General features: G+C 39.5%; 4 protein-coding genes across 10 annotated transcripts; 3 read left to right on the top strand and 1 right to left on the bottom strand.

Annotated features, from left to right (window-relative positions):
• The first annotated feature begins 737 nt into the window (after positions 1 to 737).
• Positions 738 to 5,242, top strand: oscp1a (organic solute carrier partner 1a). Of its 2 annotated transcripts, none has more exons than XM_056741776.1 (11): positions 738 to 946; positions 1,894 to 1,923; positions 2,257 to 2,411; positions 2,551 to 2,718; positions 2,880 to 2,960; positions 3,121 to 3,224; positions 3,385 to 3,510; positions 4,045 to 4,114; positions 4,252 to 4,394; positions 4,550 to 4,610; positions 5,058 to 5,242. In XM_056741776.1, the coding sequence occupies exons 1-11, from the start codon at positions 835 to 837 to the stop codon at positions 5,175 to 5,177; spliced, it is 1,170 nt and encodes a 389-aa protein (XP_056597754.1). In that variant the 5' UTR covers positions 738 to 834; the 3' UTR covers positions 5,178 to 5,242. The 2 variants fall into 2 exon arrangements, with proteins under 2 accessions (XP_056597754.1, XP_056597755.1); XM_056741777.1 differs by lacking the exon at positions 738 to 946 and adding an exon at positions 1,714 to 1,779.
• Positions 5,243 to 6,161: 919 nt separating this feature from the next.
• Positions 6,162 to 7,236, top strand: lsm10 (LSM10, U7 small nuclear RNA associated). Of its 4 annotated transcripts, none has more exons than XM_056741683.1 (2): positions 6,162 to 6,238; positions 6,394 to 7,236. In XM_056741683.1, the coding sequence occupies exon 2, from the start codon at positions 6,441 to 6,443 to the stop codon at positions 6,801 to 6,803; it is 363 nt and encodes a 120-aa protein (XP_056597661.1). In that variant the 5' UTR covers positions 6,162 to 6,238; positions 6,394 to 6,440; the 3' UTR covers positions 6,804 to 7,236. The 4 variants fall into 4 exon arrangements, with proteins under 4 accessions (XP_056597661.1, XP_056597662.1, XP_056597663.1 ...); XM_056741684.1 differs by having other exon boundaries at positions 6,177 to 6,242; XM_056741685.1 differs by having other exon boundaries at positions 6,190 to 6,238; positions 6,435 to 7,236.
• A 1,294-nt stretch (positions 7,237 to 8,530) lies between these two features.
• On the top strand, positions 8,531 to 12,940 carry eva1bb (eva-1 homolog Bb (C. elegans)). Its single transcript, XM_056741074.1, has 3 exons — positions 8,531 to 8,827; positions 11,560 to 11,710; positions 12,261 to 12,940. The coding sequence occupies exons 2-3, from the start codon at positions 11,644 to 11,646 to the stop codon at positions 12,665 to 12,667; spliced, it is 474 nt and encodes a 157-aa protein (XP_056597052.1). The 5' UTR covers positions 8,531 to 8,827; positions 11,560 to 11,643; the 3' UTR covers positions 12,668 to 12,940.
• A 125-nt stretch (positions 12,941 to 13,065) lies between these two features.
• Positions 13,066 to 24,710, bottom strand: thrap3b (thyroid hormone receptor associated protein 3b). Of its 3 annotated transcripts, none has more exons than XM_056741073.1 (11): positions 24,585 to 24,710; positions 20,172 to 20,305; positions 18,505 to 19,263; positions 17,418 to 18,008; positions 17,151 to 17,326; positions 16,797 to 16,908; positions 16,611 to 16,686; positions 15,588 to 15,748; positions 15,050 to 15,317; positions 14,376 to 14,522; positions 13,066 to 14,293 (listed from the first exon to the last, which is right to left on the bottom strand). In XM_056741073.1, the coding sequence occupies exons 2-11, from the start codon at positions 20,279 to 20,281 to the stop codon at positions 14,057 to 14,059; spliced, it is 2,637 nt and encodes an 878-aa protein (XP_056597051.1). In that variant the 5' UTR covers positions 20,282 to 20,305; positions 24,585 to 24,710; the 3' UTR covers positions 13,066 to 14,056. The 3 variants fall into 3 exon arrangements, with proteins under 3 accessions (XP_056597051.1, XP_056597049.1, XP_056597048.1); XM_056741071.1 differs by lacking the exon at positions 24,585 to 24,710 and adding an exon at positions 24,051 to 24,260; XM_056741070.1 differs by lacking the exon at positions 24,585 to 24,710 and adding an exon at positions 22,187 to 22,479.
• Between the last annotated feature and the right edge of the window lie 1,472 nt (positions 24,711 to 26,182).

Below are 26,182 nucleotides of genomic sequence, written 5' to 3'. Positions count from 1 at the left end.
ATATAATTTTTCTGACCTTGACATCAGGCTGCACACGAAGGCAAAGAAAGAGTGTTACTAATGTCTTTAACCATGTAGGACTTCAAACTTTTAACTGAGGCAGTTCTTTTATCATTGCACTGCATTTGCCTAAACGTGAGTCCGGACAGACATACTTTGCATTCATGTCCTATTAAAATGAACAGACACTTTATAATTAACAGATAAAGATAAAACAGTATTTGGATATAGGCTACATCTATATAAACGAACACATTTCAATAACTATTAAAGAATTTAACAAAGTTATAATTTTATAAAGCTTTTATGAATATTTTAAAAAGGTTTTATTAATACATACTATAATGTCGCGAGAATAGTATTTTTTTTCACACCTATCTACCTACCAAGCGAAGCAAGTGCAAGAATACTGCGTTTCATTTCGAAATGATCATTCATACTCGAAGAGTAAAGTAAAACTCAATTGAATCTCTTATTATGTCTGTTTTAAATTCACTTGGCAAAAGGAGCAATAAAACAACGTCATTTTCTCTTTACTTGGAGCGACGTTTTGTGTGTTGTCCCCTTCCCGAGGGGCTCATCGGAGGGCGGTGTATCCCATTAGGAACGCACCGACAGACAGGTGTGAGTTCACGCATGCGCATCGGGTCAACAGGGCATTACGTGACGTCATTGGGGCTCTACTGAAGCGTCCTGCAGCGCATTCCTGTGCCTTTATGATCGATTCTGACAAACATTAAAGCGAATAGCAGGGTTGCATTAATATATGCAGATCATATTAAAAGGCAGATCATTCAGAAAGTTCTCTCTAGAGTTGTGTACAGCGCTCAAGGCATGTCTCAAAGAACGCTTCCTCTGCTTATAATAAACCTCGGCGGAGAAATGCTTTATATTTTGGATCAGCGCCTTCGAGCGCAGGATGAACGCGATGATAAAACTCAGAGAGGTAAACAACAGTAGCTGTAAAGTCCCTGTAGTCTAAAATAGCAGACTAGCAAACTTAATCCCCGATTTAGAAAACTATACATCGGTTCCGCCGGTCCTCTCTCTCTCTCTCTCTCTCTCTCTCTCTTTCTCTCTCTATCTCTCGCTCTCTCTCTCTCTCTCTCTCTCTCTCTCTCTCTCTCTCTCTTTCTCTCTCTCTCTCTCTCTCTCTCTCTCTTGCTCTCACTCACTCGCTCTCTCTCTTTCTGTCTCTATCTCTCTCTTTCTCTCTCTATCTCTCGCTTTCTCTCTATATCTCTCTCTCTTGCTCTCACTCGCTCTCTCTCTTTCTATCTCTCTCGCTCTATCTCTCTCTATATCTCTCTCTTTCTCTCTCTCTATCTCTTTCTATCTCTCTCTTTCTCTCTCTCTCTTGCTCTCACTCGCTCTCTCTCTTTCTATTTCTCTATCTCTTTCTATCTCTCTCTTTCTTTCTCTCTCTATCTCTCTCTCTCTTGCTCTCTCTCGCTCTCTTTCTTTCTCTCTCGCTCTATCTCTCTCTCTCTTTCTCTCTCTCTCTCTCTTGCTCTCACTCGCTCTCTCTTTCTCTCTCTATCTCTCTCGCTCTATATCTCTCTCTTTCTCTCTCTCTATCTCTCTCTTTCTCTCTCTCTTTCTATATCTCTCTCTATCTCTTCTATCTCTTCTTCTCTCTCACTCTCTCTCGCATATTTATGTAGTTGCTTGTTTGGGACGGCGAGAATGACCGCTTATCTAACTAATCATAGCAAATGCAACATGCAATTATTGTAAAGTGTTGATATGTCTGGAAGTGGTATCATCCTACCAGTTAAGGTAGACATGACATGAATCTGAATCATTGTTTACAGATGACAAACAGACGAGTCCAATGTGATAAGTGATGGTATTAAGTGGAGTAACAGAAATGTGGCTTTGGCTCTGTTGCAGGTTGCTGGACAGAGGATGACAGAAAAAGAGGTGCATTAGTCTCTCCCCCTCAGATTCATCACGCTTTGATCCTGGGCTTGAACACTATGTTCCCAATACTTGCTGATACCTGTCTTGACACATTCTAGGATATCCCATTTCTGGATCGCACTGCACATGACAATGCTGAATACATCCAAATAATACAGCAAGAGAAGCACAAACAACATTAACATTGCTCACATTAAACAAGCATTAAAAGGGCAACACTGCGATATTTATTTAGAAAATGCTTTGAAATGTTGGCACTCAAAATAAATTGTATCATAAATAAATTTCTGTTATTCTTCTTGTAAGTAATCTTTCTCATATTCTGATTTTTAGTTATGAATGATATCGCGACCACTTTGTTCAGTAAGACGTTTCTAGAGGAGATTTTAAAGCCTCAGGATGTGTTCACTCATCGAGGCCTGCGGACAGTTCTGACACGGATCGCACACGCCTCCATTATGCGTCTAAACTCAGCCAGCATGGACAAGGTATGAACTGAACCTAACCTCTCCAGGGGCACTAACAAGTGTGCTTTACATTCCAGCTGTAGAGTTTTTTATTTTATGATCATTATTTTTTATTAGGGGTGACTTATTTTGTATCAAATTTGACTTGTATTTTTTGCAGTTGTATGATTTGATGACTATGGCCTTCAAGTACCAGATCCTTTTGTCTCCACGTCCACGTGATCTACTGCTCATCACCTTTAACCACACTGACGGCATTAAAGGTCTAGTAAAGGACAGTCACAACCTGGTAAACCAGATCAACGAAGCCCAGCGGCAACTTATAGAGGTAAAAATCCACTGCCATCTAGAACTTTAGGTTTAAGGCATGAACTGTCAATGTGATCTTAATTTCTCTGTTTTTTTATTCATTCATATTTATTTTATTATTTCAAAATTATTTCTAATCCTATGCTTTTTATGTCTAGTACTAATATATATTTTCCTCAGCTGTACACACCCTTATCCGACGGTGACTTTCAACTCATCCGACACACGCTGCTGGTCCTCTTTCAAGATATGCAAACCAGGGTGAGATGTTAGTTGTTCTGTGGGCTCCTTAGAGCTTATTTGCATTGGAACCGTGCCAGATGGTATTGTTTGTGTGCATATCATCTCGGAGTTATGAAGTTACTCGTATAGCAGTCAAGCATAGTTTCGTGAATGCTTTTACATACTTTTCTTTCGTCAGGTGTCAATTTTCTTGGAAGAAAAAATCCAGAACCCCAACGGACGCTTTGTGCTGTCGACCTCGGGGCCAGTGCCTTACGGATATGAGGTTCCTGGATCAATTAGGTAATGTGGAGGTCAGAGGACATTGACAGAGATAGCATGAGCACTTCGTTCTTTAGTATTTGTTTTAAGAATGATAGATGATTGGAAAATGATAGATATAATTATACACACCTATTTGCGAGCAGTCTCAGTATGTTTCCTCTTATATTACTGGTTGCAGGTGGTTTACTAAAGGAAGAGAGGTGAGGAGAACGATGTTTCCCAGTGGAGAAAATTATGTACAAGCTTTAAACGATGCCTCATTCGACCTCTCTGGAGACAGAGTCACACGCTTGGGCACCAACATGTAAATATTTAAAAAAAAAAGAAGAGATTAAGCTAATAAATAGAATAATTATTTTATAGAATATTTTTTGCATTTAAAGAAATTATCTTTGTATACATTTAAGTGTGTAAAACTATACATGATTGCTGCTACAACAATTAATTGTATACAATAGTTATTATTTTAATATAATGTGTACTGTACACTCTTACAAGATTAAAGTCCCTAAAAGGTTCTTTGCAGCAATGCCATAAGAGTGACATTTTTGGTTCTCCTTAGAACCTTTTCAGTCAAATTGTTTAAAAGAACCATCTCATTTTTTTTTAAATTAAAAGAACATTTTCTTCACTATAAAGAGCGTTTGTTCTGCAACAGAAAGCTCTCTATGGAATGATGCAGTCGGATCTTCTATGGGATCGTAAAGCACCTTTTTTGAGTGTATATACATATTTTTATTAAACAAAATCAGAGATATAATATCATTATAATATGATTGTACCAAGATTTGATTTTTGATTAATTTGGACATGTAAATATTGATTGACTTCTGTGCAGGTACAGCAAAGCCTCACCTGAAGACTCACGACCATCAGACACTTCCAACAGAACCAGAAAACAAAAGCAGGTGGATCTTCACTACAAGCATCCTGGGACATTCAAAGATTTATAAAACATCTCATAAACATTGTACAGAAGTTTCATTAAAATATTGTAACCCAATGTCCTCTGTATGTTGTATGTTTGTTTGCATGTTGTGGACAGGTGGAGTATGCTCCTAACCTTCTGGCCACAGAGGAACTGAATTTGCTGGCTAAACTAATGGGTGGGATGGAGGTGCAGAAGCTCTCGAATGTGGACGCTGGTTTCAAAGTGAACCTGTTAACCTTGGAGGAGTATGAGGGGATGTAAGCATTACTCATCCACACATAATCCTGACACGTCTACACAGTACACACACACCATAAATCTTAAGTTTCAACTGCTAAATTATTAGGAAAATTGGGTAGAATAAGTCAAACATCTAACAGTGAAATGACCATGTTTCTCTCAAACTCTACAGCTGTGTTGTGGCAGGGGCGGAACAACAGTCAGCCAAAGTCATCAACATACAGGCCATACAGGTGACATGTCACTCACTTTACACACCTGCTTGTCTCTTTGTATCTACTTGGTTGCCCGAGGCTGGGAATGTTCTAAGTTACAAGTAGAATCTCTTTTCAATAACAGAGAAACACAGGTGTTGCCCCGGGACAACCTTAACATAGTGCACATAAAATTCCACTTAAATACGTTTACCAGGAAGTTAGAACTGCGAGTAGGCTATACCTCACACAGGTTTTCCATTTTCGTTTATTAATATTTCATGAGTTGCTTCAGTAGGCTACTTCATGCACTTTTATAGCTCCAAAATTGCATAATTTCTCATTTTCACACTATTGTGATCTCCAGCCACATCACTTCAGTTGTAAAGTCCATTTTTAACTCATATGATCATTTACTAATGTCAATGTAAATGGCTCAATATACTTAAAATTCAACCGCTTTTTCTTTGTATGCTGCGTTTGCAGGATCAGTTAGTCAATACTGAGCTGGCCCGTATTGCAGGGGAGTTTTCCGAAGATGGAAGCCCAACAGAGGGACACATAAACAAAGGAGATGACTTGTTGGCCATGATGGATGATATCTGAAGGACATAAATTGGGTTATCATTATATTTTGTTGTGAAGGTTGGGAAGTGCACACAATAAAAATATGTATGATTTTAAATGAAATGTGTTCTCATTATTTAAAGATGTTGAAGTGTTAATACAGAAATAAACCTAATGTGATTTTTCACTGGTGAAAAGAGATTCAACTCTCTGACTTTTTGTAGGCAATCTATGAGCGTGTCGCTAGAGGGCGCGCGATCGCTTTCAAGCTGGTTTGTGCAATACACATAAATGTGACCCTGGACGACAAAACCAGTCTTATGGGTACATTTTTCGATATTCTTACATCATCCGAAAGTTGAATAGACAAGATTTCTATTGATGTATGGGTTGTTAGGATGGGATAATACCTGGCGGAGATACAACCGTTTGAAACTCTGGTATCTGAGTGTGCCAAAAAATCGAAATATTGCGAAAATTCCCTTTGAAGTTGTTATTCGGAGGCATTGTAGCACTCAGAGAAAAAAAGATTTGATATATTTACGCAAGGACCATGATAGTTACTTAATATCCTAATAATATTTGGCATAAAAGAAAAATCGATAATTTTGTATTTTGTATGTATTTTTGGCTTTTACTAAAAATGTTCCCGTGCCACTTAAGACTGGTTTTGTGATTCAGGTTCGCAAATGTGTCGCATTTTTTTTGTTTTATAAGGCAAAATTGTGCACTAAAACATACAAGTGACCGGGTAAAAAGCACAAAAACTGTACATTACTCAATCGAGTTTACCGTAGTACAAAAATAACTTTCGGAAAAAACATTATCGTCAAAAGTAACTGTGGAATAGTCACGCTTGTCAAACACTGCATCAGTTAAGAAATGTGATCGTTATTGTGCTTTTTATCCAGAAAAAAACTTAGCTTTCACGTTACTTGTGTGTGTTTCAAGGACACTTTTGCCCTGCCCAATATGGCGGCGACGCTGACGCCCCCCCCGTCGCATGTTGGTTCATGTCGATGACGCATTAAAGCTACGCTGCACAGAAGCGCGCGAATGTGATGTAAACAAGCGTGCTCGCGTGAGATTCCGGAATAGATGTGAGTAAGTAACAGGTTTAAAAGTGAACTAAATCATTGTAATGTCGATCTTGTGAAGCAGGATCAGTCCGATTTCATGCGTCATTCGTGTGATTTAATCTGGAAGTTGCAAAGTGCATGAAATGTTAAATTTTTGATAAATTGTTAATTTACAGAAGAATGTAGCTGTACGTTTGAAGCACTCTTTTGGCCACAGCTGATCATGGAGGTGACCCATTCGCTCCGTGAGCGCACCATCGCTGAGAACAGTCTGGTGGTCCTTCTGCAGGGTCTGAACGGACAGGTGACCACCGTGGACCTCAGAGACGAGAGCACGGCGAGAGGACGCGTCATCAACGTGGACGCCTTCATGAATATCCGACTGGAAGAGGTTGTGTACAGGGACAGGCGTGGACGCGTGTCCCAAATGGACGATCTGTTCATTACGGGACGAAACGTGCGCTACGTCCACATCCCAGATCATATGAACATCATAGAGACCATACAGACCCAGCTCACCAAAATACACCGCGTGCGCAACTTTGGAGCAGGTGGTGGAAGGAAAGAGTACTCGAAGAAGAAGTAGATGTCACCTGTGACTTTTTTTGTAATATATTTATTTTGTTTATGTGTTAATTACGCGCTCTTGTATTCAAGAGAAAAAAGTGCGTAACTTAGTTGTGACTTTTTGGTTGATCTAAATTTGAAATGATGGGTTAAGGTCTGCGCATGATGTTTTTGTTCCTGTGGTCTAAAATGCAATAAAAAACCTTATTCTCATTACTATTAATTTGCAACAGCAAAGAATTGTATATTGGTCGAATCATTTTTGCCACCTGAGTTAAACGTTTCTCATCATTTTCATGTATTTTTTATAATACCCATATCTCCTTTTGTTGTCCAAAAACTGTAATATATACAATTATTCATTTGGCAGACATTTTTATAAGATTTTATATACAGCAACTAAGAAGTGTATCCTTCTTTGAAGTAAAGCTATTATTGTGATTCAAACCGAAGGAAAAGTCTATTCATTTTGTCTCCCAAAATGCCCTTTTTGTTTTGTCTTGTGGTCAGCGGGGCGTGAGATTGTATATCTAATTGTGGAACAATATTATTTTCCTTCAGGAATATCACATGCCATAGCACAGGGAAAAACAGATTTTTCGGTCGCCACATAATCACAGGCTTTGAAATGACTCAACCATCATCCCTGTCCAACACAAGCCTCAATCACATCCAAACACTATTCTGGTAAACAATAACATAACAACATGAAAATGAACAGTTGAGAAGTGCAAGGTCCAATTTCCCTTCTTAAGTTGTAGTACGTCAGTTTGAAAATGAATATGGTTAAGTGTGCATTTTTTGTAACCTATAAAAGTTTGCTAATTTAATTTCCTTATCAATAATTAAACTATATCTAATAAGAATTCACTATTCTATACAGTCACATATTGAAAGGTGCTTGCTGGGAATTATCGGTGTAGGAAGAAATGCACTTGAGAATCATTCCACACTTGTGTCATGTATATGACCTCAAAATCCTAGCATGCATTGCCCAGAGGAGTATGTTGGCCACATTGAAGACATTAAGGCAAACGGCCTCTTGGGCTTAATAAACGCCCTTACACAAGAAGCCCGGCCCAGTGTACAGTGCTTTCAAAGACAGCCGTTTCCAACAGGGTCTAGACGACACTCGGTTCTCTTCAGGTGTCCACATCTCTTCAGACAGGAGCACAAAGAGTTCCTTTAATCCAGAGTTAGCCTCAAGCACCGGCTGTGTGCCCGCTGCAGACATTTCCTGTTCCACCCCGCAGCTTTAACCCCGAACACACAGATCTCTCTGGCCTGTTGCACGTGTACTGCCTCAGAGGCTGTCCAGTTCACCCTGATCAAGCCTAACCTGGCTGAGAGACACAATTTAAGAGTCAACATCTGAAGGTTAAAAAAGAAGACAGAATAATAATGGTTTTACGATACTTTTCACTTTATTTAAACAATTCAATTTGTTTTAACACCATTGCATTGTTTGGCTTAGCTAAATGTTTACATCATGCTATACGGTTGATTTGGAGTCGTGTCAATTCCAAACAAAGTCTGATAAAAATACAAAGTACATTTACTCCAACACTAGAGAAAAACTAACTGTGGGCTGTCCTATACAACGCACACAGACATGAGGAAGAGGTTTTCACGGATCCGGCATCCAGTGGGTGTGAAATGCCACTGTAATAATGTAAATTCTATTGCCACACCGTGTACTCCTCCCTTACTATATTTTCTCATGTGAGAGGAAACACCTCCCTTTACACTTCTCCCAGTGAGAGAGAAACTGTGTTTGTGACCACAGAGGGCTGCTTCTGGTCAGACGCAGATATGTGTGAAAGAGCAGTCAGAGAGAGAGAGAGAGAGAGAGAGTGTGTTCCAGATGACATACACACCTCTCAGTGTTCAGCGTTCCTGCTTCATCTTCTGATGTGTTGAGGTCACCCCGTCCGTGCCCTGTGGATATGCGACTCATCCTTCAGACAATTCGTGGGTTTTAATCTTGAGTGGAGTGATGACTAAAACAGAAGAACACTCAGAAATGACGGTTCGTTGGCAAAGGTAAGAAAGTTTTTACTCTTGAGTACAAATGAAACCTATTTTTGATGTTTAAATAACACTTTTAATTCTTAATCTTAAAGGGGTCGTTCACTGAAAAACTGTCATCATTTATTTCCCTCATGTATGTGTCATCTGTACCTTGCATGATTGTAGAACACAAAAGAAGATATTTTGAGGAATGTCTTTAATTCTGTTCGATATGAAAAGGGGAAATCACTAACTGTATATTCACGTGCATTGAAGTCATATTAAAATACAGTATGGTTATGTGAAAATATGAAGACTTTGTGGCCGTGAGTTTGCACATGCAGACATTTTATTTATAAAAAGGTGAAAATATTCTAAAGTAAAAATAAAATACCTCATTTTAGCTTTTTGCTGAAGAAACGCTTTAAAACACAGAGAATGTATGAAAACATGAGATCAGCACGTTTTCCAGACATCTGCAGACCTTTTGCAGGTTTGCTTTTCTGGGAAGAGATCTGAGGGATGGGAGATGGTATGTTTAAAAGTTCTTGTCTGGCATCTTTAAGGGATATATGTAAAACTTATACACATTTAGACAGGCCATGCGTGTAATCCTTGCTTTTCAATTGTGAATCAGATTGTTTTTTGTGTTTGTTAACTCTTCAGAACTCTTCAGAACTTGACAGAATTATACAATATTGAAGTTGATTGCAAAAAGATGCTCGACTGTTTTGATTTTGTTCTTTCAAACTCTTTGTTTTGATGAAGGTCTAGGTTGTTTCAGTGTCTCTAGTGTTTCTCTTAACAAAATTAGGGGAATAACTAACAAGGATCTTAAAATACGCACGTGGTAATGCTTTTAAATACTTTTCTCTTTTTTCGCATTTTTAATGCTCGACTTGAAATGTTTTAATCAATTTATTTTTATGCATTTTTACTGGTTTTTTAATCTGCCGACCAAACTGTCTGTTGCTTAAAAGTTCTTATAACTTTTCTGGTTTATGGTCACATCTTGATAAAAAAGACCCTGCTTAATCTGAGGATCTCTTTCTTGTGGCCAGTTGAGCAGTATATAAAGCAACCAGAGCGAACAAAAAGTACTATAGTGTACTTGAACATGTGTCTCTGTCCTGCCAAGAGTGTGTCAGATAGAGATCAGGGCGTCTGAGACTGTGGTGAAGATTAAAGTGTGCTGTAATTACAGGCCCCATGAGGAAACAAACAGGAAGACAATAACACCAGTCTTCCGTCATCTCAGCGTGGTCTCAGCCGCTGTAGACTTTATGATGTGGAGACGCACAGGGAGTCAGTGCATTTATAGACCTAAAGATCCGTTTTTTCCTCACTTGTTTAATAAATTGCTTGTGGGGTTCATTATCTTTGAATGAATAAATGTAAATATAAGAATATGGAGCAGAGAAGAGAAGATTTTCCCATGTTGCTTAGGAAATCCTGATCCAGATGTTGCGCTTTAATCCCCTCATACTGTCTTCTATCTCGGAGAGAGTGACACAATCTGGAATCTACCCAGTTTCCCAGGGAAGAGTCCCACGCAGAGCCCGAGCACACATGCGAAAGCTGGAATTCTGTTCCTGTGGGAAAAGTTAAAAAGTTCGTGGGAGCCCAGAGCGAGGTTCAGGTCAATACAATGACAACAACAGCAACAAATGGCCCGTAGGGAATAATATGGATATTTTACTGCGTTGCTCTTACGGGTAACTGAGACTAATGACACAATTAGTGCAACTTCAGCCTCAGGGGCCAAAATAAATATGTGGGGAAGTACTTGTGAAATTGTGCATGGTCAGGAAGTTTTTTTTTGCTAAGAGTTTGCTAAGACAAGTATCACTATTACCATTGTTTATATGGCGCTTAAGGGATTTTTCAAAACATTTGACCTGAAAGAGACCAGAGTTCATGTAATCGTAAATCACATAACGTATCGCAAATCAAAATCCATATCACAATGGGGCGGTTTAGTTAAGACTAGTCGTAGACTAAATGTTGGAGCTGTCTAAACTAGAAACAGCTGTTTAAAAACATCAGTGCCATTGTTTTGTTTAAAAATGCACACAAGTCATGTTTTTTGTAAAACATGCTGGTAAAAACTACTTAAATGTCTTAGTTTAACTAAGGCCTAGTCCTGGTTTGAGGCAATCCCTTTCTGGGAAACCGCCCTAGAGCGTAAAAAACATTATAATATTTCAACTCATTATCATTTATATAAATGAAAAATCTATATAAATTTAACATTTTAAAATATACAAAATATATATACAATAATATATGAGGAGTTTGGTTAAAAAATGAGATAACTCAGTTTTTTATCATGTTTTCTATAATGTTAAAATGTTTTTCTTGTGTTTTCTTGTGTTAGTTATCTGTATATTTCAGGTTATTATGTCTTAAACCAAAACAAACCAACTGCAGTTTGATTGATGTTAATTGGAATCCACATTAAAACACATAAAAATGGAGTTATCTCAGTTTGGAACCAAACTCTTCATATTATAAAATACATACGAAATTGACACCTTTCATATATTACAAAATAGCTTGTATAAGTTAAAATATCGCATTATATTCTCCAGTATATTCTCATTATAACATTAACATTAAAGGAATTTACAAAATGTCCATATTTGACACAACAATGGAACAACCAAGTTTATTTAAACCCAACAGAAGGGTTTGTCCATCCAACTGTGGTCATTATTTTTTAGGGTAGAGAATGTTAGTGATGTATATATATTTGTTCACCACAGGAGCTGAAGACTACCGCGAGATCAAATTGAGGAAACTACTTTTAGCTTTAAAGAATCTTTAAGTGCTCAGGAGAAAGACTGAAAATGAACCCGGTTCAGAAAGACATGGAGCTGTTGAGTAACAGCATGGCTACTTACGCTCATATCAAAGGTAAGACTGCTTTATTGTGTAAAGGTTAAGAAATTAAATTCTGTAACGTGCCTGATGAAGTATTGTCAAAGATTTTGAAAGGGATTCTTTGAACTTTGTTTTCTCAAAAAATATCCCTTGTCCATTCGCACTCCTCGCCCCAAGAACCAAACAAGAACCAAAGCCAAGAACTTAAGTGTTCTGTTTGATTTGGCTTCGCTCCTCTGACTTCATGAGAAATGGCTTAAATATTTCTCTAAGAATGTTTCTATATGTTTACCATTCAGAAACTGTACAAACCTTTTTGAAAATACCTGAATGACTGTATACTCTCAAAATGTGGAAATGCAGTTGGTGTTGAGATCAATAAAATGTTGAGATTTTCTTACAAAAAAAAGAACAATCATTACTTCACCCTCATGTCATTTCGAACCTGTGTCAGAACAAAAAAGAAGATATTTTTAACACAAATGAAAGTGTTATATACAGGTTTTGCACAACATCAGGGTGAATAAATACTGACATCATTTTTGCAATAACTTAACAGTTACGTTATCTGATCTGCCCCCAGCAAACACAGAGAGCTTTGCGCTGTACTTCATGTTTGGTGTATGTTCTGGTCTTCTGGTGGCCCTGGTTCTTCTCATACTGGGCATCACCTGCAGGCCACGTTCAAAGGCAAAGACCCCCTCCCTACTCGACAAAAGACCCCTTAAAGAATCCAACGAGGAGGAGGAAGAAAAGGAAGACAGTGAAGTAGACGCTGAGGACTTAGAGGTCCTGACGGTCACAGTGAGCGATCAGAACCACCTGAACGGGACTATTAAAAGCATCAACGTCTTTACGTCTGCAGAGGAGCTGGAGAGAGCCAGGAGACTGGAGGAGAGAGAGAGAATCGTGAGGGAGATCTGGAGGAACGGACAGCCTGATGTTCTGTTCACTGGAACAGGCACGCTCGGTCGAGTACACTACATTTAGTGCATACTCTTTCTCCTGAAAGACACTTTGAAATACCGCTGAAGATTTGTTGACTAAATTCTAATTTAAATGTTCATTTGAATGATGGAGTTTGTAATTTCATTTGCATTTGAGGTTTTTGTGGTTGGATTTTTAAAGTGCATTTTAGGATCCGCTAATTTCTATTTGAAGTGCTTTTGTATACTTTGCTTTTATATAAAGCATTTTTTTATCTAGATATATGCACAGAAAACTTAGTGATATTTCACCGCAAAATAAAAAATGTCATTTATTTAAAATGTGATAAAGCCTTCTTATCTCATTGAATGTAACCAGAATAATTTTGTTAGGAGCAGCTATAACTTTACAACTTTAAATCTCTTGCATTGCCAATGCAGCTTTAAATGAAAACAAATGACTTATAACAGAGGACGTTTTGTTTTATTTTGGATTAATCGTGGGGATCAAAAGCACAGACTGAGTAGTTTGTACATGTTAGCAGAAGAATCACAGCGCTACAGTAATTTCATTAACTACAGACAGCAGCATATCTGTACACTGCAGCATGCAAACCAATGGAAAAAATTCAGGCCAAATGTGATGATGGCAATATGTACCACATCTAAACATGCAGGTAATGACCATCACATATTTTGGTTAAACAGTATTTTGTTTATGTACAAAGTCTGCAATAAGTCTTGCAATCCTTGAAAACACTTAAAATTTGATGAAACCGGGGTTTTTATACTTGACATAAAAAAGTTTCATAAAGCAATTATCTATTGTTTATTTGTTACTATTAGTGGTGTCATTAACCTCAAAAAGTTTCCTTGGGCGTTATATATGATGGAGAACCAATTTAGAAGGAATATTTGTACATTTTTAAACAGCCAAACGTCTGAAGAAGATCGGCCCAGTACACAGTGTATTGGTCCACGGGGGGAAAAGTCCAATGAGAATGATCAAATAAAAGTATTCAAAATTATATATGATTTCCCATGCATGGCTTTACATGCATAAAAACTAAAACTGAAATTAAACACATTCCAAGTTAATTCTAAGGCACAAGTGCAGTTTTTTATTGCACTTTCTTTAAAATGAAAATCAATTTGCAACCTGTAAGGATTAAAGCCAACATCTGCTGCTCATCCTTCACAAGGTACCTTCTTACACATGGACCAATTACTTATTTACCATCATTTATAGAGAAAACATAAAACACCTCCTATAACCTTAAAAAACATAGAAAAGATAAAAATATGAACCAAATTGTAGAATGTTTGTCAAATCACACTGTTCTATCGTTTTGCAGTAACACACCTGCTGTTCTCAGAGTGGCTCATGTCACACTAGCTGCTCTTAAACTACGGTTGTGAACAGACAGGTGAAGATGGATGCTATCAATAATGTCTATGGCTTGGAAGCAGGACTTCCCCCAGATTTGTCGTCATCTTTAAGGCTATGGTCTGCGTTTCCGTCACCCATGTCTCCTCCATCAGTGTTGCCCGGGAACATGTCATGGGTCCACTTGGGGCTGCCGCCACCCTTGCGAACAATGAACGTGCCCCTCGCACGTGGGAAACCCCCTCTGCCACGCCCCCGAGTGTCCAACCACTTCATCTCAGCTTCTTTGTCTCGATCATCATGCTGCAGATGACAGAGAATGTCAATATATACACCAAACGATTTCGGCTGCTACTTACTGAAGTGAAAACAAAACTCCGCTCACCTGGAAGTACTTGCGACTTTTGGGGGTGTATTCTGGGTCCCACTCTTCCTCTGGGGGGCGAGACGGACCTGCCATATTTTGAGGATTATTATTGGTGGTGTTTCCAGGGTAATTTCCCCTGTTCCATCCTCTACCTCTCATTCTGGGCTGCAAATGCAGGACAACTACAGTTTAATCTACAGTTCAACTTAAGTGGACTATCGTTGTTAACCTACAAATGTAAATAGATACAAATGTTAAATGCTCTCTCATTTGCGAGGCGCTATGGATAAATGCAACCGCTAAAAGAATAAATGTGAATGCAAGCAATCCCAGAATGCAATGCATAAAGGAAAATGGCAGACAGATGCGAGAAAATGTTATTTGTAAATATTTTATTCAGTGTTGAAGAGAGTTAGATATAGTTTCAACTAACAAAAATTCTACTTCAACAAACATTTTTAACCACCAAGTATGATGAGCAAAAATGGCTTCTCTCAATATATAGTGAAGTACAAAGTCTACAGACAGTGAGGAAGATCAATAAGTTTCTAAACAGATTCAAAACAAGTCGTGAAAAAACACTTTCTACAGAACTGTTTACATGTATGGCCAATGCTAACCATAACAAATAGCAGATAAAATTATGTGTTTAAAAGTCATTTCATGGTTACTGAGAACGCGGAAGGACTTACAAATCCACGGTCGTAACCCCCTCGACCCCTGTCATATCCTCCGCGGTCGTACCCTCCTCTGCCCCTCTCATAACCCCGGTCCATGTGACCCTCATAGTCACGGGGCCCATGGAACTCTCTGGACCCCAGACGGGCCTTATTAAAGATCCCTCCACCCTCCATGTGATCTTCCGTATAATACGCCCTCTCTCTATACGGATGGGGGGAGGGAGAGGAAGACGAAGATGACGAAGATGAAGGCGAGCGCTCACGTTTCTTCTTGCTTTTCCTTAAAAAGACATCATAGGAGAAGGCAGTTAAAAACAAATCACTCAATTACGGACAGTGAAATACCCAGTCAGTGCTTAACACGTGGTGTGACAGAAGAACAGCGAGGCAGAGAGGGACTGGCCATGATCACAGTCTGTGCGAAGGTCAACAATGAACACGCATATTGCACTGAGGATGCAGTCAGAATCAATGCATGTGTGAAGACAGTATGATACCGGATTTAATGCCTCATTGCGGCAGTATGCAAAAATAACAACTGCAAACTTACTTTGATTTCTTGTGTTTGGAGGATCTTTCAGGGGAGAGCTCATGGCTGGGCGTGCGTGACCCAGCTGAACTCTTTCCCCCGTCTCGTTTAGGATCCTTTTTACGGCGCTCAATGGCCAATCGAAGGTCCAATGAATCAGCGTCATGTTTTTTACCATGATCCTGTAGAGACACAACAAAATCCCAAACAGTTAATACGTTTCGTTGGAATAAAACCAGAATAAAGTGAAGGGAACCTCAAGTTCACATCACATTCGTGTACAGTCAGATGTACTGCAATTCCACTATATGAGTGTGTTGATGATGGAAACTTTATAAAGGATTACGGCAATTGTTACTGAAATTCATAGTAACTGCCTAAAGGCACTTGACACTCCGGAAACTCCAAAATTAAACTTCATGTTTTAACCTTAAAATATGAATTTCCCTTTAACCACATTGAAGTATTACGGACAGCATTGATGTGACATTCAAATTAACATCTCATATAAAGTGAAATGCACAAAATCAACAATGTCCTTACGACCATGAATATAAACCCCAGCTGAAAGGTGCCACCTGTTGGCCATATTCAGGAATAACCTGAAACTCCATTTTGTTTTATATCTGGGACACCCGTTGAAAATATGACATACGTCTATTACACTTGAGGACAGAAAACCGCACAGATCTCACAGGAAAGCAGCATGCTCCAGCTTTACCTACAGTGATTAGTACTGAGCCCTACTGTTTTTAGAAACACATTCACGAGGAGATTATACTTACTATGGGTATCGATTAGCGGTCCAGTGAAAGGCTTGGACACAGGCTCAATAGTCACTTCCATTAGCCATTTTGCTTAGGCAAGTACGTGCCCGCGATTAATCGTACGACAAAGGCTGAAGGGTGAGAGCGTAGCGCTCGGTAATACAACACTGAGATCGGGGTTCTTGTGTATTAGCATTATACACATCATAGCACATTTCTGCTGTTTCAGCTGGTACACATTTGGGCAGGAATTTCAGATTTGAAAACGCTGCGTCACCTTGTAGCCGCTCTCGTCAAATTCCTCAAACAGGTGAGAGTGCTTCTTAAAAGCACTGGGAGACACATCGATTCGCCTGTGAAAGAACACACAGATGGATTAAAACTGGAACGAGAGAACCAGGCAACTTAACCACTATTGAGAATCTCTATCATTCGATATCTGCTTGTAGTGTTTTACACCTACCTGTGGATCTCAGGACTCCTCCTCTGCTTCATCGATTCCATCTCTGCAGCTTTTCTTTGGTATATTCCAAATCGCTCGCTCAGACTCATCCCAGAGGACTGGAAATGTTGGGCTGCGTTCACAAGGTAAGAAAGCCATTTTCCAAATGTCATTGCATTGAAAGGTAAATAAAACATAATCAAACCCTGAATCAAGTGCAGGAGGCAAATGAGACAACCATCAAATGTTGTGCAGAAGATAAGAAAGCCATTTTCTAAATGTCATTACACCGAAAAGTAAATCAAGTAAAAATTCGATCAAACCCTGAATCAAGTGCAGGAGGCAAATGAAACAACCAGCTAAGACTGAAATTACCTTTTATATGATGTACAATGGTGACAATATGTTGAGCAAACAGCTCTGAAGGGCTCCTGCGAAGCTGAGCGGACTGCACATGTTCAAAGATTGAACGAAACTCCTCGTGATCTTTTTTAGTCGGGTGCATGAGTTCCCGTGACAAACGTCTCTCTTTAGCTAACGCACCTGAGGAGCTGAATGCAGTGAGAGTTTAACACATGTGCACAGTGCTAACATGAAAACAGACAAATTTAAAAGAAATGAAAGAAGAGTGCGCACACATACCTCCCTCCATCTTCAGCGAATGCTTTTATACTGAAATTAAACTGCGGCTCTTTCTTCACTGAGGATTTAGGTGAGGCCGAACGCTCTTTTGCAGCCGGAAACAACATCTTGGCTTTATTCTCAGATAGTGACGGAGAGGACGGATTCAGCTTGCTCTTCTTCTTTTCTTTCTTCTTGGCGGCCTTCTCTTCCTTTCTTGCATGCTTTCGGCTGCGGTACAGTTCCTCGTCCAGTCCCTCCTCGACTTCTTCGTCCCTCCGCGATGAATCTTTGCTGGGGTGATATGCGGAGTCGTCCCATTTCCCGAAACGCTCTTCGGCAATGTCTCGCATGGAGAGAGGGATTTTGTCCTTGTACTTGGACTCTTCCTCATTCTTCCTGTCTTTCATTTCCTGGCGGTACTCCTCTTCCTCAGCGTCCAGAAACGGAAGACCTTTATCAGTCTTCGAGCCGTCGTAGCCGGCATCCGAACCGTCGAAAACTCCCCTGGACTTATTGCCCATCTTCTCGTTGTCGACGAAAGAAGAGCTTAAAGTCTCGCCTCTGCCATTATCCCTGTCTGACGTGGGCTTTTTCTTTTCTGCCAAAAACCTGAATTGAAAGATCACACGTAAATAAGGCTTTACATGAGCCGATTGTATGAGACAACACTGAATGATCAAACCAGGCACAGGGTTTCTCACAGTATCCTCTGAAAAGTCACAGTGAAATAAGAAAAGTTACTTGCAACAGAAAACACTAAAGACAATGAAATACATGCGCTAGATTCAATTTTGCAGCAATGCAGACACCACTGACCAGGATGGGTTGTTTTTATCCATACTTACATCATTAACCCTTTATCTCCTAAATTATGGGATTGCAAACAACCTCATAGCACAGGAAAACTCCCAGCAAGATTTGGAATGATATTTGAGTTTGAAATTAGCTGGTTTCCATTATAAGCTCTATTCTTCCAAGGATCTTTGTTGCTGTACAAAGGCTAAACACATTTGAGAGAATGATGATAATCGTTAAAAACTGCCAGGAGGACAAAGGAAAGAGAGGGAAAACATCGAAAGCCTAAACAAAAGAAGACTCCACATACTTTTTGAACGCCGTCGAGATGGACGCCGATGTGTCCCCCCCTGCCTTCAAATCGTCCTTAGAAAAGTGCCCGAAGCCGGTTGAGGGTGACGTCTTCACCGGTGGGCTTATTTTGGCAGGAGCGATGCTACGCCACAGTGTACCACCATTGCCAGCACCTCCAGACGTGGTCACTTTGATCTCCGATTGACCACCTGCAGACGATGAATTGCCCGAGCGCTTGGGACTGATATCATAATCGCTCTGTTGTTCCCATTTGCTTGTGGAGTCCTCTGGAGGGCTTCCTCTAGGCTGCGATGCTTCCTTGGAAGGTGCCTTGCCTTCACCAGGCGAACCCCTTCTCTTGGCATCCTTGGAGGGGGGTCTTCCGGAGCTGCGTCGTCGTGGGGACGAGGAGCGGGAGGAAGAGCTGGAGCGTCTGGAGTGTCCAGAAGACGATTTGTCGGAATGGTGGGAGCGGCTTCGGCTTCCCGAGCGCTTTCGGGGGGAGTGTGAGCGAGAGCGACCCCTCCTGGGACTATGAGAGTGGTCGTAGGGCTGCTGCTGATCTCTATGGCCGTGCCAGTTGTTGGGGCGGTAACCATAGCCGCCACCTCTGTGATAGTTTCCTCGAGGGAAGTAGCCACGTCCTCTGCCACGGTTGTACTGAAAGGGTCTCCGGTAACCACGGAAACCGCGGTTATACCCACGGTTGTTCTGAAAATCTCGGGAAGGATAGTTTCTTCTCTCTCCGCTGTGGGAACGGGATCTTGATCTGGAACTTAAGGAAAGGAAAAAGAGAAAAGTGTTGCGGAGACATTAGAGTACAGCAAGATGAGAGAGAGAGAGAGAGAGAGAGAGAGAGAGAGAGAGAGAGAGAGACACAGTTTTACCACTTGGGGGCACCAGAGAACCACTGACCAATTTTGTTTTTGATATTTGCAATAAGAAATCTTGTTTAAACACATTCACTGTATTTCTTGTCGATCATTTACCGTGAATTTTACAACGATTGCTGTTCTTACAGCAATAATGTAAGATTGAACTGGATAATGTTTGTCTTCATCATCAACCCAAAAACAACATTTATATAAAAAGTGGAAATTTCCAACAGAGGAACTGCAACAATCTATAAAGTTTTACATTTTCTTTATACAACCAACAGACTCACACTGTGCACAAGGTACTGTGACCAAACACACATTAGAGAACAATGCTGTGCCGTCTTTGTCTTTTCATTTTAAAAAGGTGAATAACAAAAACATTTATTGACCAATATAGACCGCTGGGAGACATGCTAAGATGTGGGAAAACCCACAGGCTGTCGAAAGAGGTACAAGCCTATCACCAAACACACATAAAACAACAACAAAAGGGTTGGAATGGTACAGAAGAGAAAAAGCAACCATGGTTACTCATCCTGGTGGAGTATTAATGACTCAAGGGCAGGATAGAGGGCTTTACTGCAGCTGCTTTCTGACTTGTGATATTCTCTGCTCTGTGACCCTACGGTGGATTAAAATCACCCCATGGATTGGATTGGCACCCCGGCACTTATTATATATAAGCACCAAGTGCGCAATTACTAAATTTAATATAACATTTTACATATGTTTCCATTTATCATGGTATAAATATTACAGCCCACCCCCCATTACTGAATGCAGTCAAACCCAGGGATTTGTCTACCTGTAGCGACGCTTTCTGGACCTTGAACGAGATCGGCTCCTTGAGTGTGAACGGGTATAAGATCGTGATCTAGACCTGGACCGAGATGCAGAATTCGGGGGCTTAGACATCTTCGTACTCAGAATATTTTACACCTGAAAAAAAACAAAACAGTGTCATTCATTTATCATTGCAAAAGGTATCACACATTGAACTTTGCAGCAACAAAAGTATACTTGAAAGGATTTGTGTTTGTATAGTTTATTCAACAAAGATCTTAGAAGCAGGATGAGAGGCACACAAAACATTCATTTTTTACAAATGAATGCAATTTGGCCAAGTTAACAAGCCCCCAAAACGTATGTACAAGTTATGCGTTAAATCGACCTGGAGTGAATATTTTCACTTCCCACAATCAGACTTCATACCCGAGGCTGTTGTGTCTGAGAAAAGATGTTTGCGTAAACCTTTATATTCACTATTAATCTTTCCTCAATAAAAAGGCAATGCAGCAGTACTGATAATGATTACCTGAAATAACTCGCAGTAACCCGACTGCACAATTCTTACGGTAACTGATGCAACCGAGTCAAACAATATTTGTCTTCAAACAAGTGTGCTGGATTTCACAACAATAAACGAGATAAACGGATAACTGGAGACGGTCAAATGCATTTAGTTTCTATGTATATAACCACCAATGTGCATAGAATGCATGTATCCATTTGCATCGTATCGACTACTTGCTAAATATTAATGAAAGAACACACAAGAGCATACAGCAGACAGACAGATAACCACAAAGATGAAGGACAGGATGTAATTTACACGATGTCCCGGAAATCTCAAAAGCCCTCATCTCAAAATCAAGAGAATGGCAGTTTTTAAGAGTGCAAGACAGACTTCCTCTCAATTTCAAGCATTTTATTACACGTAAACTTTCACTTACAACAAGTTGAAATCATTTTCACGTCTCTGGATAAATGCTTCACTTTGCAGTCAGCATTATTATATTTATCTAGTAATACAAGAACTCAAATTTAATGACCGAATGTGTAATTTATTGTGGGACAGATATCAGGATGTACACTCGTGTTCATATAATCGCTGTATTTGCATTGGCACTGAAACCTGTCAACAGCTGCCAATAACATATCAACCAGTTCTGCTGGGATCTGTTTCTCAATGCAAGAGAGAATCCAACCTAACCAGTACAACTAGTTTCCAGTCTATCATGGAAATAATGTTAACTTATTTGCATTGATGAAATCATTTGGAGCGTGTTCAGCTTACACACAAAGACTTGAAAGCCTGAAAATGAATTCTAGATAGACAGTGTAGTAGATTTTGAGATAATTTTATGATGATACTTAAATTAAAAAAAAACTTTTTTTAAATACTTTAAATTGCTAGAAATATATTTGAGAAGGCAGCACAATGGGTGCCCAAATAATACTGACCTTGAAAAAGCCACAAAACAATTCAATTCAAAGCCATTATACAGCAATGATGAGATTATGAAACGTGTTCAAAAACACTTTCGTTTTCACTTCTCTCAATGGGTGGAAATAATTGACAAACTGAAGCAAACGAGACACATTACAACTGCACCATCGATTCAACAATCTGCAATCATTTAAAAAAAAACATTTTAACATCAATTATAATCTTTTACGCAATGACAGATTTTACTTAATTTAAAACGTCATTGAGCTCGGCAGACAATCTGACATTATAACGACGACCCTGTTATCAAAACAAATAACCATATCACGCATTTCACTGCATTATTTAGAAAACTAACGTCAATTACAATGTTGCGTTTTTAAAAGGGGGATTAAACGGTTATGTTACGTTGCATTTAGCAGCTATGCTAACATTAGCCACGTTAGCTCACATGGCGATGCCTTAAACAGGCGCGAGCGAAAACAGTGTTAACAAAATAATAACGAAAATGGATTTATGAAGGTAAAAACACAAAACACTGCACAAAAAATGGGCGTTGAATGGTGTACGTGTGTAAAAAAAAGGCTCACCTGAAGGGCTCGTCAAATGCGATTAGCGCGAGCTCATGGGCTGAGGCGACGCTTGCACGCAAGCGAAGGAGAAATAACGTGCAGTAAACACGGTTTTTTAAATCGATGTGATTCTGATTATGTTTATATTTCTTCGTTTTGCAATTCTAAGGTCTCATTATTCAGGTTAGTTGTTTGTGCCCTGGGTCGTTTCCATTCCGTCTTCTCAGAAAACGTTAAGAGCTGCTTCCGGATCCAAGTCGTTCCAACGTGAGTGATCTCTCTGCAGCTGCCTCCCCCCCTCTCTCTCTCTACCTCTCTCTCTCTCTCTCTCTCTCTCTCTCTCTCTTCTCTCTCTCAGTGTGTCTCTCTCTCTCTCTCTCTCTCTCTCTGTCTCTGTGTCTCTCTCTCTGTATCTCTGTGTCTCTCTCTGTGTCTCTCTCTCTCTCCCTCTCTCTCTCTCTCTCTCTCTCTGTGTGTCTCTCTCTCTCTCTACCTCTCTCTCTCTCTCTCTCTCTCTCTCTCTCTCTCTCTCTCTCTCTGTGTGTCTCTCTCTCTCTCTACCTCTCTCTCTCTCTCTCTCTCTCTCTCTCTCTCTCTCTGTGTCTCTCTCTCTCTCTACCTCTCTCTCTCTCTCTCTCTCTCTCTCTGTATCTCTGTGTCTCTCTCTGTGTCTCTCTCTCTACCTCTCTCTCTCTCTCTCTCTCTCTCTCTGTGTGTCTCTCTCTCTCTCTACCTCTCTCTCTCTCTCTCTCTCTCTCTCTGTGTCTCTGTGTCTCTCTCTCTCTGTGTCTCTCTCTCTCTCTCTCTCTCTCTCTCTCGCACGCACGAATATTTATTTGGCTTTCCATTGACCTGCATTGTTTCTATACACAGCCATTTATAGGCTGAACAATAAACTAACAATAAGATAAAAACATAACCTTGACAGAACACTTAGGCTCCTGTATTTTACAATTAATATTATAGCAATGAGTTTTTAGATTATTTTTGTACACACACATACCATAACAAATTTTCATATCCTCTCAACATTGTATATTCATAATTATATAATGTTTTTATGCACATTATGCCCTACTGGATTACAGTGGACTGTCTTTCATTGTTTTTCATGTCTTAAAAATGTATAATCATATCAATATTCATACTTATATTATATAATTTCCCTTAACAAATCACATGGTTGTATCTCTCAACATCTACATGTGGCCGCAGTCACAGAGCCTCGTTCTGAAACACCTGTTGAGTCTTCTCACAGTGACAGCTGTAATCACAGAGAAATCTAACGCAGGCAGCATTTCACTACACTTATATAAGCCACGTGGAATGAGTTTGCCTTAACAAAGCTACTGTTTTACCCGTTCAAGCATTCAAGGCATAAAATAATGCATTCATGGGTTATTTTCATCAGCGTAACATTTTGTACGGAAAATTTCGAGCTTCATCATTTTTGTGGTTGTGCAGAACCATTTTTTTCCACACCACTTTCACACTGAGCTATATATGATCTTTTTAAGCCTCGTTCCTTTTTTGGCTGCCGCTTTTGTGGATGAACATTGCATTTTCAAAGACTCACAATAGAGAGGACTTTATGCTTATTGTTATTTTTTGCTATTCGGGTTAAAAATGTCTGTTTGAAAAAGAGAGCAGAATGCGTTTGAAGAGCGAGCTGTGGAATGACACAAACTAAATTCTGCCCAAATCCATGCATGCTAACCCAACATTCAATATCTCAACCGTGCAAGAATAACCCAACCTCAGTCGTCCTATCAAACACTCTCAAAACTGTTCAATTCAATAACAAATTCTATCAAACACGAATGTGAGAGAAACATGAGAAGTTTGAAGGAAATATGATCATAAACGACAAGATGTGTCTCACCTCTGCTGTTCACTTGTGCGATACAGAAGACAATGAAAGTGAGCTCAGATGCAGTTTGGCGCGAACAAAGAACTTCCTGTCTCGAAATGAAGTATAATGTTGACTCATATGTACTAGTTATAAATCCTTCATAAGAATCTTAATAATCCTATTAAAACCATAGAAGAAAGGAAATCCTTACGACTTTAAAGTCACCATGAAACGGAAGTTGCCGTATCGTGACGAAACGAAGTCCAACTTTTTTTGTTGCTTACGTCATGAGGTGAAGATTTGTTGTTGAGAGGGGGAGAGGAGCTTATTGTTTTTGATTAAAGATTACAAATTGCAAAATCTTTTAGCAATGTTTAAAGCACTTCGAATTTCCCTGTTTGATTTCATGGTGACCTTAAACACCATGAGTTAATCATGACAGAATTTTTATTTTTAGGTAAACGATCCCTTTAAATCCACAGTTGGCAGTCCCAGCACAGACAAGAAAACACACAAAATCCCCAGATGCAAATGAACTCCACAAGAGACAGATCACGCACTGACCTTAAACACATTGACTTCAGAAAGAGAAGCTTATCAACGGCAACCAAAACACAGCCACAACAAACAAATTCTCAGTTGTCTTCACGCCTTGCAGTGCATTGTGGGAACCTTTCCAGTAAGGCTTATCCTGTATGCCATGAGACAACGTACTGTTTAAAAGACGTTCAAAGGTCAAAGGTTAAAGACAAATATGAACTTTGGATTCAGATCTGAAGAGTGCTACACATTACTTGGAGAAGAATCATGCTGTCGGTAACACTCATTGGAAACTTTGCATTGCAAATGTTGTGGAATAAATGTAAAAGATGTCCCTGTCAGTGCAGCCTGATCAGAGAAAACGCATACATTTGTCTCCTTATATATTTTTTTAATCTCATTGGTTTCCTGGAGTAAACGTGGGTGGGCATAGCTCATTTATAGCCATATCCGATTTTCTGTGGCTCGGTGCATTGTGTTTGCTGTGCAAAGGTCGTTGGTTCACTTCCCTGAAACACACATGCAACATCCATTTTGCTTGCAAGTGTCAAATGCATAAATGTCATGTAAAATGTTATATTGTGCATGTTATAGTGAGAATTTAGGAGAACAAAATACTTATTAAAGGGAAACTGCATCCAACAATGTGTTGTGAACACAGAGAAAGATATTTGGAAGAACGCTCATAACCAGACAGATCTTGCCCCCCATTGACTCCCAGAGTATAGGAAAAAATACTTTATACATTTTTTTTGTTCTGTTAAACACAAAAGAAGATATTTTGAAGAATGTTGGACAGCAAACAGTTCTGGGGGACTTTTAACTACCAATGTACTTTTCCTACTATGGGAGTCAATGGGGGGCGAGATCTGTTTGGTTACGAGCATTCTTCCAAATATCTCTCTTCGTGTTCATCAGAACAACAAAATTTATACAGATTTGGAGCAACTTGAAGGTGAGTCAATGATGACAGAAGTTTCATTTTTGGGTGAAGTATCCCTTTAAATCATAACTGAGAAGTCCAAGTCATGAAAGAGAAGCCTTTGAGCAATAAACTTGTCCTCTGGGTTATTCCAAACTGACGCGAGCAGTTAATGGATTCCAGTGGTCTCAGGAGGTGTTCTGTCACTCATCGGGTTCCAGTTCTTTATGAGATCTCTTTCATTCGTGTCATGCCGGATGAATTAAAACCGAGCTGGCAGCGTCCACATTGATCATAACTCACTTTGTGTCTGTTATCACCTACCTAAAAATACAGAGATAGAGCTGATCGGGCCGTGTACATGTCACTGAGAGGAACATCTCACGGCAATGTGTCGATAAAAAACATTAGGTGCTCACTGACAAATTCTGAAAGATGGGATTTGTGGAAAGCAAACTTAAAACTGAGGTGAATGATTATCCAATTCTGTACTATTTATATTTTATTAAAGCATACCATGTCCAACATAAAAACATACTGTGGTTTACTATGTACTATAGCCATGCTGATATAAGAACACAGTTTACACTCATACTCAAGCGATATTGCATTAGTATATACTATAGTAAGTGGCATCTTAGTAATCACCATACTTTCTTAATGTACAGGCTACTATAGAAACTGTAGTCAGGTGTAGCAT

Source organism: Triplophysa dalaica, chromosome 25 (assembly GCF_015846415.1).
Source record: "Triplophysa dalaica isolate WHDGS20190420 chromosome 25, ASM1584641v1, whole genome shotgun sequence".
Taxonomy (NCBI): Eukaryota; Metazoa; Chordata; class Actinopteri; order Cypriniformes; family Nemacheilidae; genus Triplophysa; species Triplophysa dalaica.
Note: the sequence above shows the minus strand (reverse complement) of the source record. Positions and strands in the feature narration are given on the sequence as shown.

What these genes read in the sequence shown, in the direction of transcription:
- oscp1a (XM_056741776.1), top strand. Translation starts at nt 835, where the DNA reads ATGTCTCAAAGAACGCTTCCTCTGCTTATAATAAACCTCGGCGGAGAA. An exon ending in CGATGATAAAACTCAGAGAG is followed by an intron (nt 947 to 1,893) that starts GTAAACAACAGT and finishes GCTCTGTTGCAG; the next exon opens with GTTGCTGGACAGAGGATGAC. An exon ending in CCCAGCGGCAACTTATAGAG is followed by an intron (nt 2,719 to 2,879) that starts GTAAAAATCCAC and finishes TATTTTCCTCAG; the next exon opens with CTGTACACACCCTTATCCGA.
- eva1bb (XM_056741074.1), top strand. Translation starts at nt 11,644, where the DNA reads ATGAACCCGGTTCAGAAAGACATGGAGCTGTTGAGTAACAGCATGGCT. An exon ending in TACTTACGCTCATATCAAAG is followed by an intron (nt 11,711 to 12,260) that starts GTAAGACTGCTT and finishes ATCTGCCCCCAG; the next exon opens with CAAACACAGAGAGCTTTGCG.
- thrap3b (XM_056741073.1), bottom strand. Translation starts at nt 20,281, where the DNA reads ATGTCTAAGCCCCCGAATTCTGCATCTCGGTCCAGGTCTAGATCACGA. An exon ending in AGGAGTCCTGAGATCCACAG is followed by an intron (nt 16,687 to 16,796) that starts GTAGGTGTAAAA and finishes GTTCTTTCACAG; the next exon opens with GCGAATCGATGTGTCTCCCA. An exon ending in GGGGTTACGACCGTGGATTT is followed by an intron (nt 14,523 to 15,049) that starts GTAAGTCCTTCC and finishes CTGCATTTGCAG; the next exon opens with CCCAGAATGAGAGGTAGAGG.
- lsm10 (XM_056741683.1), top strand. Translation starts at nt 6,441, where the DNA reads ATGGAGGTGACCCATTCGCTCCGTGAGCGCACCATCGCTGAGAACAGT.